At 41.4% G+C, this 11,157-nt stretch overlaps 1 protein-coding gene across 1 annotated transcript in view; it reads left to right on the top strand.

Annotated features, from left to right (window-relative positions):
• The first annotated feature begins 736 nt into the window (after nt 1-736).
• The window catches only part of MCOLN2 (mucolipin 2), a 50,715-nt gene continuing 40,294 nt past the window's right edge, over nt 737-11,157 (top strand). The window contains exons 1-3 of the mRNA XM_012722133.1: nt 737-896; nt 5,987-6,160; nt 7,955-8,108. Of these exons, the coding sequence (XP_012577587.1) occupies nt 744-896; nt 5,987-6,160; nt 7,955-8,108 (481 nt within the window). The 5' untranslated portion in view covers nt 737-743. The remainder of the gene's footprint in view (nt 897-5,986; nt 6,161-7,954; nt 8,109-11,157) is intronic.

Below are 11,157 nucleotides of genomic sequence, written 5' to 3'. Positions count from 1 at the left end.
AGAATAAAATAAGAGTACTCATATTTCTTATACTCCCAGTGGATTTGGGGGACTATTTAGTGACAGACCACAACTCTCCCATCAGCTACAATCATTGTCCTGCAAATACATTTCATGGATTAGTCTTGGTTTACCTCAAATCACGTATCTATTTCTCAGACCAGACCCCTTAAATTAGTTAAAGCAAAATTTAATTAATATAAAGTGACACCTAACTAGGTGCAGAGCTTTTAACTCTTTAAAAGGCATTTGTGTTTTTTAAATCTTATAATCACTGATTTAGTTTCCCATCCAATTGGGACATAATTCTTTCAGTACACACTTAGAGAACAAAGACTTTCTATTTCCATAATAATTGCATTCCACCAATCTATACTAAATTTCTGTGATGCTATACCAGGAGTAACATGAAAACATTCTGTCTAATTTTTGTTAATACTCCAGCGACAGGTAAATGTCATACATTAAGATGCAGGATTTGGCGACTCTTGCAAATAATACCCAAAAGTTATAATTTTTAAGAAAGACCATTTTAAACAAAATGGGTAACTGTGTAGAAAAGCAGGTGATAGAGGGCTCTGAATAATCTTCAAATTTCTAAAGAGAAAAGAATTCATTGGTTAGACAGAAAATTTTGTTGTGAGAACAGGTAAGGCATGTGAACAGAAAATATTCTTTAGGCACTTTTTGAGGGACAGGTTGTTCTGTGTATTTAACAGTTGATCTTCTGTGGCAGAAATGCAATGGCTCACGTAGATTCTGAGGTGAATGAAGAATGTCTAAGGCAAGACCTGCGGTTTTACTTCATGAGCCCTTGTGAAAAATACCGGGCCAGACACCAGATTCCATGGAAACTGGGCTTGCAGATTTTGAAGATTGTCATGGTCACCACACAGGTAATTCACATTACCAGTTGGCCTGGTTTGTGCCTTATCCAGGATGAACTATTTTGTCACCTATTCTGTCACTTGACTTTTTTTTTTTTAAGATTTATTTATTTATGTATACAGAACTGGGGTATAGGCCAGAGAGGCAGGGGCAGTGAGAGGATTCACCAGAGACAGAGTGGGGAGCAGAACAGGCAGATCAATGAAGTACACTGCTGAGGGGAGCAGTGGGCGGGTCAGGAGAGGTCTGCTGTGCCATGTGGGTCACCATGTGGGTCACCTCTGGGGCGGGGGAATCGAACTTGTGGGGAAAGTGGCTGCAGCTATCTTAGTGCTGTGCTTTAACCCGTTGTCCCACCAGGGAGGGCCCAGTCACATGACTTGTGATTTGAAAGTCCATGCACAACTTCATAAAACTGTTAAGTTATATTGGCTCTGTTGGCAGATGGTAGGTTGAAATTCAGTGTAAATGACCTTGTTTCCATCAGGGATTGTGAGATCGTCCTTCTAGGGTTTTGTAAGTAGAAATAAGTGATAGATCTGCATTTGGAGGGGTGGGCTCTTCTATCTCAATGAGCACATAGTTTGGTAATGGTTGCTCAATTCAAAGTGACTTATATCCTTGGAACCTCTCATCTTTAAGAAATAAGATACACCTTAGTTACATATACTTTGAAAGCTGCATTTTTTACTATTTGGGGAACAATGTTTCCCTTTCATCTGAAGCAAAGGGGTGTCCCTCCATGCTGGCACCATGGGTTAAAATGCAGCACTGTGAAGCTATCCATAGCCACTGCAGCACAAGTTCCATCCTTGGCCAGGGAGCTGACCAAGGTGCAGCAGACCTCTGCTGTCTTGCCCACTGCTTCCTTCAGCAGTGTACTTCAGCACATCTTCCTGTTCTCTTCCCACTCTATCTCTGGTGAATCCTCTCACCACCCCACACCACACCTCAGACTTATACCCAACTTCTTGTATGTATAAATAAGTAAATCTTTAAAAAGAAAAAAAGAAGCACAGGGCTCTGACTAAATATGACCTCACCAGGCACTAATAATAGTCTCTAAGATGACATCGGAACCCTTTAAGTTCCTGTTGTGGAACACAGTGTCACCAGTGTCACAGCAGCCATTAAAGTTGTCATCTGCTTTCTGGGCCTGTGGGACTGAGCCAGTTTCCAGAGGCACCTTTTTATATAACTACCTTTGAAGTATGTGGCCCCCACCCTTTTTTAAAGATTTATTTATTTATGCATACAGAACTGGGGTACAGGCCAGAGATGCAGGGGTGGTGATAGGATTCACCAGAGACAGAGTTGGGAGTAGAATAGGTTGACTGACGAAGTACACTGCTGAGGGGAGCAGCGGGCGGGTCAGGAGAGGTCTGCGGAGCCATGTGGGTCACCCCCTGGGGTGGGGATCAAACTCATGCTGAAGTGGCTTTAGCTTTTTAGTGCTGTGTTTTAACCCACTGTGTCACCAGGGAGGGGCAAAAAATTTCTTTCATTTTAATTCTTGGTTTGAAATCTTAGTGTTGGCAACCTATAAAGTTAGGTGCATTGTTAGTATGGCTTGGAAGGGGAGAAGTAATACTCCCTTTTGTCATTTAGTTAATTTAAATTCTTTCCAGGCTGCCCGGCTAGCTCAGTCGGTAGAGCTGAGGCTCTTAAATTCTTTCCAGATTTCTTCTCTTGGCCAAGCCAACTTTTGTTTCAACTGTTAAAATCTTTTTTATTTTCACTAATTGGTTTGATTATCACATACTTTGGTATATTATTTTATTGTGATAATGTTGGTTTACAACTTTATAAATGCTTATATAAGTTCACACCTCTTCAAGTATACCACACACCGCCATAGTACCAACTTAGTCCATGCTTACCTGTTATTATTAAAATTTTCACTTACCTAGGCGTAAAACATGATTACCATCATCTTTGTTTTAATTTCTTTATTTATGCATATAAAAGCTGGGTATAGTCAGAAGTGTGGCAGGTGAGAGGAACCACCAGAGACAGAGTAGGAAGCAGAACAGTTAGATCTATTGATATACACTGCTTAGGGGAGCAGTGGGCAGGTTAGGAGAGGTCTGCTGTGCCATGTGGGTCACCTTCCTGCCCAGGGATGGAACTTGTGCTGCAGTGACTGTGGAGAACTACATAGTGCTGAGAATTTTCACCCCTATACCACCAGGAAAACCCACAAATTTTATTTTTAATAGAATACTCTTGGGGATTAATCAGTTTACTCATTGTGTGGGCGTACTAAAATTGGGAGAGATTAAATTTTTGTTTCCCTGGATGGTTATTCTGATAAGTTTTACTGATTTAGTTGATAATCTTTCTGGAACAGAATTCTCAGATACCTTCCCTTGCTTCAAATCCAACTTTTCCCTCCTGTTCTTTTTCTATCTCTTTAGCATTCCATCCTCACTTTAATGGGATGGGTGTAATTTGCTAAGGTTGTTGCAAAGAAAACTCTTTTTTAGACATTCTAATCTGCATTCTGCAGTAATTTATGAGCTTGAAAGAGGTGTCTATATTCTCTTGCCAGTTCTATTATCTCCCATATTCTTTGTGCATTAGTAAGTAGAGTGATATCTTGTTTATACCTGGCACAGAATATTTTCTTCTATGTTAATTTTATAAGAAGGTCTTAATTCACAATCTTTTCTAGCCTGCACTTACTGTTTAGTTATTTTTCTGCTTTATATTCTCAGCAAATCTTACTATTTAGTTAGTTGGGCTAGAATGGATTTTTCTGACAATTCCTTTTCAAAATAAAACCACTTGGTCAGTCCCATCATCTTGCTCTGCAGGGAGTTTAGTTCTATGGTGGCATGAAGGTGGGCTTTGTGAGTTTTCTCCAGGGTTTTCTTTTCCCTATTAAGAGGTGCTCTGAAAATCTCAACACTTACTGACGCTGGGCTGTATAACTGCAACTTAGTTAGTTTGATAAACAGTTAAATGGAGAAAATTTTTTGTTCTTGATGCCAGATGCAGGTGGTTACAGGTAGAGATGACATCTTTTTGTGTTCTCTTTCAAAATTGGCTTATGAGCTGTGAGTTTAAATAAGTTGGTGGCTTAAAATATCTACAGATTGATTTGGTGATAGGAAACCCAAGGGGATTGCAACTCAGATGGAAAAATACACAAAAATATGTAAAAATAGACTTAAAAAATTTTAAAAATGTAACAGATAATTGTTATAAAATAAAAAAAATCTACAGATTATATACCATTCTTGTTCAAGTTATCCATTGCCCATTCAGATTTTCTTGTATCTCTTAATTTAACAAGGAGCATAGGAGAGATATAATATTGTAGATCTTAGCTCCTCATATCAGAGTTAAGTTCGTATTATGTTTGAAAGATAGTATAGCCAAGTGGTCAGATCTACCTGCTTGGGGTCTTTGTGGTACTTTCTGGCTATTCCAACTTGGAACAGCTTGATACTTGACTTCAGGTTGCACAAGTAAAAAGTTGGACTGGGGCCCTCCCTGGTGCAGCGGGTTAAAGCACAGCACTAAGAAGCTTAAGCCACTTCCGCATGAGTTCGATCCCCGCCTGCCTCGAGGAGATCCACATGGCTGGCAGACCTCTCCTGACCCGGCCGCTGCTCCCCTCAGCAGTGTACTTCGTCAATCTTCCTGTTCTGCTCCCCACTCTGTCTCTGGTGAATCCTCTCACCCTCTGCATCTCTGGCCTGTACCCCAGTTCTATATGAATAATAAAAAAAAAGTTGGATTGTATTCAGCAACTGATTCAGTATTTCACCCTGACACTGTGAGGCTGGTTCCTCAATATATTTTAATGGGAAAAAATGGAGAAAAAAAATCCCTGTCTTTGTGGAGCCTATTATAGTACTTCCCTCACATGGTGTTGGGGACTAAATGAAAACTAAAAATCATAAATGTTAGGGTAACTGGCACTCAGTAGATAAGACTTCAACATGACACTGCGTTGCTCTTGCCCTGTCACACAGTGTGGCACAAAGAAAGCACTCAGTGAATTTTGAGTTGAAGCGGTGTGCTGCAGTTTCCTGGGTTTTGTTTTGGTGAACATTAGTGCCTGCTAATTTACCCTCTTACTGGGCTCTAAGAAGCCCAAAAGGAGTACTCTCACTTCTGATTACTACAGAAAGCCCTTGGGTGCCTGGCCTTTCACTAGGATACAATGTAAGGGAGAATAAGGTAGATGCTTGGTGACAAATGGGCTTGATACCCTGTTATTCCTTTCAGTATTTTGATGCTGCCAATCTATAGTGGGATGGATGAAGGGGAGGATGCAGGTATAAATCTTATGTAAGAGTTTTCCCAGAGATATAATTGAATTCTTTTGGCAACTATTGATCCTTAACTGCAGTAAGCATTGCATAGGTCACTTTTCAAAAACATTCTTAAAAGCCTCTTGGCAAAACAAAGTTGTGATTTTTTAAAAAGATTTATTTATTCATGCATACAGAACTGGGGTACAAGCCAGAGGTACAAGGGCAGTGAGAGGATTCACCAGAGACAGAGTGGGGAACAGAACAGGCAGAAGTACAGAAACAAACTGCTGAGGGGAGCAGAGGATGACAGGAGAGGTCTGCTGCGCCAAGTGGGTCGAACTCACATTGAAGCAGCTTCAGCTAGCTTATAGTGCTGTGTCCTAACCCGTTGTACCACCAAGGAAGTGGCCCAGTTGTGATTTTTTAAAGTTACCTATAATCCCTAAGTATTATGTCACCAACGTATGAATTATTGCTTTACTAAGTACACCAATTTTTCAAATAGAAAAGAAAAATGCATTTTGCACTTAACTGATTTGGATTCCTCCTCTCACCCCCCGCCCCCTTCACGTTTCATTAAAGGGCAGAAGGATTATTTGGTATTGTATGGTAATTTCCTCTGACTTTATGATATTTCAAATTACTGATGTAGCTTAATGAGATTAATCTTCTTTGTGACTTGTATTTTGTCATTGTGGCTATTAGTAAAAACTAAAGATGTGAGATTTTTACTTCTGATGTTTATAGCTGAGGGTTGATGATAATAAAGTATTTGCCTCCTATAGTAGATGGTAAAAATGTATATGTTCCTATTTGGTTTTCTTTTCTAGCTTGTTCGTTTTGGTTTAAGTAACCAGCTGGTGGTTGCTTTCAAAGAAGAAAACACAGTTGCTTTTAAGCACTTGTTTTTGCGAGGATATTCTGGCATAGATGAAGATGACTACAGCTGTAGCATATATACACAGGAGGATGCCTATGAGAGCATCTTTTTTGCTATTAATCAGGCAAGTGATATTTTTTATGAATGAACTATACTTTAGACCTCTACTGGCACTTGACCTCATTGTCTGAGCAAAAAAAGAAAAAACACATATGGAAATATTCTAAGGTAAATTTTGCATCATTTCACTAAAATGTTTGCTATTTCTGTGACTATAGATTTTGCCTATTTTGAATTTTTCACAATACATTATATATAGTATATTGTGTGTGTGTAGAACTGGGGTGCAGGCCATAGGTGTCAGGGTGGTGCACCATGTGGGTCATCTCCCTGGCTGGGGATTGAACTCGTGCTGCAGTGACTGTGGATAGCTTCATAGTGCTGTGCTTTATTTAGCTTGTTGCACCACCAGGGAGGTTGTTTGATAAATGAGTTATCACATATAAGGTTCTAGGCTCTTAATTTTGAGGTTTTAGCATTAACATGCCTAGCAGAATCTTATACACTTGGAGTCTGATATGATATAGTTATATCTAGGGAGATATGATGAGCCACATCATACCTTCAGCTTAGGCTTGAAGAGAACATTTATGGGAGAGGAATTGCTGTTCTTTCTCATTAATTCATTCATCCATTCAATAAATATTTGGATGCTCCTATGTGCCAGACACTGAACTAGATATTGACAAAAACCCTGCTCTTATAGAGCTGAGAACAAATGTAATGTAGTTTCAATACTGGCTCCCTGAAAACACCTCCAAAAACCCCACATCCAGAAGCGAAGCTGGGCTTATTGCCTACAGTTTTAAGGGAGATGCTACCTTGGCAGTTCTCAGTAGAATCTGGGTAAAGACAGCAAGTTCAAGACAGATTTTGAAGTCTGATTTAAGGTGAATCTTTCAGTGTGAGAACTTGATTACAGTTGGATAAAGGATGGCAGTTTAATGGGTAGTAGTTTAGTAGTTTAATGAGGTTAATCTATAGGACTTGTATCTTTACCTTAACACAGTTAGTAAAAACTAAAGGTGAGGGTTTTGTGAGAGGTAGTTTCAGAGTCTGAGTTTTGGGGCTGAGTCATCAATTTAATTATCTGTTTAAGTGAGTTTTTTGTGTTTCTGAAAGGAAGAGTACAGTGATTTCCAACTTTAATGTTTCCAGGCAAGTTTCCTGGCATAATAAAGTCATTTTAATGATGTCCTGTTTGCTCAGATAGGTAAACAGTAGCCTCATGTTAATGGTAAGGTCATAAAATCTGCAAGTTAATGTAATTACATGTGGGCTAGAGTCAGCTAATATAAATCTGTTAAATGTAAACTCTGGGGTGTGGATGGCTTGGGTCTTCAGTGGTATGTCAGAAAGTAGTAACTGCTATAGAATAAAGCAGGGGAGGAGATGGGGAGTGCCTGGTGGTGCCTGGATACTGGTGGTAGATGTTTGCCTCTTCCACTGGGAGGGACAGGACGGCTCTTGGAGGTGTGTGAACCTACCAGAGAGATAACCTGCAGTTTCTGGCAGAGGGAACAGCAAAGGCCACAGGCAGGGTGTCCAGGAACTGCCTGGTGGGAGTGGGGACACGCAGATCCAGAGGGCAATAGCAGACCACGAGGTCAGAAAGACTGGCAGGAACTTGGCTCTGGCTCTGAATCGGGTGGGAGTGTCTGACAACAAGTTTACTTTAGTTAAGCATTTTTGGAGACAAGGAGCTTCTGCCCAATCTGAGAAAATCACCCTGTGGCATTCCACGCTAGGGAATAATTCATAAACCATGAAAGTAGCTAAATGCATATTCCTTATGCTATCATGTTTGATAAAATGCTTAAAAGCTCACAAGTGCCTTTGTTTTAATTACTTTTCATAGTATCATCGTCTGAAGAACCTATCTTTGGGGACCCTTGGTTATGGAGAAAATGAAGACAACAGAATTGGCTTAAAAGTCTGTAAGCAGCATTACAAGAAAGGGACCATGTTTCCTTCGAATGAGACACTAAATATTGACAGTGACATTGAAGCAGGTAATGCAGTGATGATTTTATTATATCCCTCTGTCATCTTCTGTGGTGAAGAACAAAACTCTTCTCATATTGTTACAGGGCAGGGAGAGGGAACCACTGAATTCCCAAACCTGCCTGCTCTAAATAGCAGGCTATCTGCCACATCAAGACAAGACATAAGAGTTTTAATGGAAAGGAACTTTAATACAATGAGTATACAATACAGAAGACAAAGAATATAATTTCTAAATCAGACACCTGAAGTTACCTGTCTCCTCATGGGTAAAAGTCTACCCAAAAGGATTGGCCCAAAGCAAGGCCTGAAAGCCCGCCACAAGCCTAAAAGCACCGTCTGTCAGGAACCCATAGAAAGGGTCAGAAATGGCCAGACAAGTCTGGGAGAAAAAGAGCAAAATTAAAATTAAGATAAAAGCTGCCATAGTCAACCTCCCCAGGGGTCTTTCGCCCACATCTGTTTCAACCAGCACAGGGCCAAGAAACAAGCACGGTTTCTTCATCACATGCTCTCTGTTCCATGGGGCTTCCTCTGGTCTTCTGGCTCTCCATCTTGCTTCCTCCTGCTCCACCCTCCTTCTGGGTGGGGCAGAGAACCTGGAACCCTTTTCCTGGGGACCACCTGTTACAATATGGGGCAAACAAATGCGGCAGCTAGCTTTTGTGACAGCGACCTCTAGCAGGCCATCAGTCACTTTTGCCTGTGCCTGCAGAGGATCTAGACTCAGGAAATTGAGCCTTGTGTGATAAATTCTGGGAGTCCCTGGATCAGATGAGAATGCTGGTTTTGCGATAAACACGTGTTTTCTCTTAAGGTAGGTTGGTAGGTCTTTTCCTCTGTGAAAGTGTTATAGGGCACCCCAAATCTGTTCCAGAACAGAATCTGTTATAGGACAGGGGGAGAGGGAAACCCCTGAAGCCCAAAATCCTGCCTGCTCTAAGTGGGTTCTGCCATCCGCCGCAACAAGACAAAACATATAAAACTTTAATAAAAAGGGACTTTGATACAGTGAATATACAATACAGAACACAAAAAATATAACTTTTAAATAAAACACCTAAAGTTACCCATCCCCTTGTGGACAAAAGTCAACCCAAAAGGGATTGGCCCAAAGCAAGGCCTGAAAGCCCGCCACTAGACTAAAGCACCTTCTGGCCAGGACCCATGGAAAAGGGTCAGAAACGGCCAGACAAATCTGAGAGCAAAATCAAAATCAATATAAAGGTGACTACTGCCATAGTCACCTCCCAACAGGTATCTCACCCACATCTGCCTTAGTCCAGGGTCAGGAAACAAGCCCCGTTTCTTCATCACATGCTTGCTGCTCCATGTGGCCTCCTTAGGTCTCCGTCTTGTTCTCCATCCAGCTTCATTCCCTTCTCTTCTCTCCTTTTTCTCTGCTCAGCTCCACCCTCCTTCTGGGTGGAGCAGGGAACCTGGAACTTCCTTTTTCCTAGGGACCACCCTGTTACAAAAGGATAATTAGGCTTTTTGAAATGATGGGTCTGTATTTATATAAATATGTATGTAAAAATACTTTGTTCTTTTGTGTTTCTTACAGGGTAGGGGTACTCCAGAACCCCCCCAAACCCGCCCACTCTAAATAGGCTCTTCCCTCTGCTGTATCAATAAAAAACATACTCTAGGGCATAAAGGCTTTTCCTGGAAAGGAATTTTAGTTGGTGTGTAACAAAGACCAAAAGGAGAATAAAGTTTTAAAATCAAGCCCCCCAAATTCCTTTCCCCTCCTGCCAAACAGGGTTGTCCCCAAGCAGGACTGCTGAGGTCCAAAAGTTTGCCACAAGTCTAAAACACCTTCTCGTGGGGACCCTTAGGAAAGAAGGGACCAGGCAAGTCTGGGAAGAAAAGAGCAAAATCAAAATCAAGGTAAAAGCTGCCTGTGTTAATCTCCCCAAGGGTCTCTCACCCACATCTGTTTCCAGTGTCTCCTTTCTCGTCCCTCAAGTTCTTGGTACAAGTCCAAGGCCGAGAAGCAAACAGCCTCTTCACCTGTTTCTGCTCTCCATCCTTCTCTCTTCACCAGTCTCCTTTTTAGCCTCTTCTCCCAGCTCAGTTCCACCCTCCTTGGGTGGGGCAGGGAACCTGGAACCTTTCCTTTCTTTGGGGACCACCCTGTTACACCTTTATTATTTGTAAAATAGATTAAAGCTCTTCAAAGGTGAATTGCCTTGAGCAACTCATTTTCTTCTCCAGATTGCTTAGCCAAAAGTTAACTTCTAATCAAGTATGTAAATGCTTTAGGATTTTGTCATTCATTCAAAGAACCTTTACTTTGCCCAAGGCACTCCCTGTTTTCTGTTCTGGATTGCAAGGATGAATCACTCTTGGCTCTCTAAGTAGCTTGTTTGAGCTAACAGTTCAGCAGGAGAGGTCCCAGGGGCAGTTTCAATTTAGAATTTTTTAAGATTTATTTTTTATTTATTTATGCATACAAGAGCTGGGATACAGGCCAGAGGTACAGGGGTAGGAGAGGATTCACCAGACACAACCAAGGGAGCAGATCAGATGAGTATGTTGAAATACACTGCTGAGGGGAGCAGCGGGCAAGACATAGGAGGTGTGCAGTGCCATGTGAGTTAGATATCTGACAGAGTGGAGTGGCTTGGTAGCACTGAGAGTTAACCCCGTTGCCACCAAGGAAGCCCTATAATTTTTTTTTTAAATGAAAGTATGTAGGTCAATCTGTTATAAGGCACCCCAAGTCTGTTCCAGAACAGGGGGAGAGGGACACCCCTGAAGCCCCAAAATCCTGCCTGCTCTAAGTGGGTTCTGCCATCCACCGCAAGGAGACAAAACATATATAAAGCTTTAATAAAAAGGGACTTTAATACAGTGAATATACAATACAGAACACAAAGAATATAACTTCTAAATCAAGCACCTGAAGTTACCCATCCTCTCGTGGGCAAAAGTCAACTCAAAAGGGATTGGCCCAAAGCAAGGCCTGAAAGCCCACCACAAGCCTAAAGCACCTTCTGGCCGGGACCCAGGGAAAAGGGTCAGAAATGGCCAGACAAATCTGGGAGGAAAAGA

This window comes from Condylura cristata, unplaced genomic scaffold, assembly GCF_000260355.1.
Source record: "Condylura cristata isolate star-nosed mole 26May11 unplaced genomic scaffold, ConCri1.0 scaffold00008, whole genome shotgun sequence".
Taxonomy (NCBI): Eukaryota; Metazoa; Chordata; class Mammalia; order Eulipotyphla; family Talpidae; genus Condylura; species Condylura cristata.
Note: the sequence above shows the minus strand (reverse complement) of the source record. Positions and strands in the feature narration are given on the sequence as shown.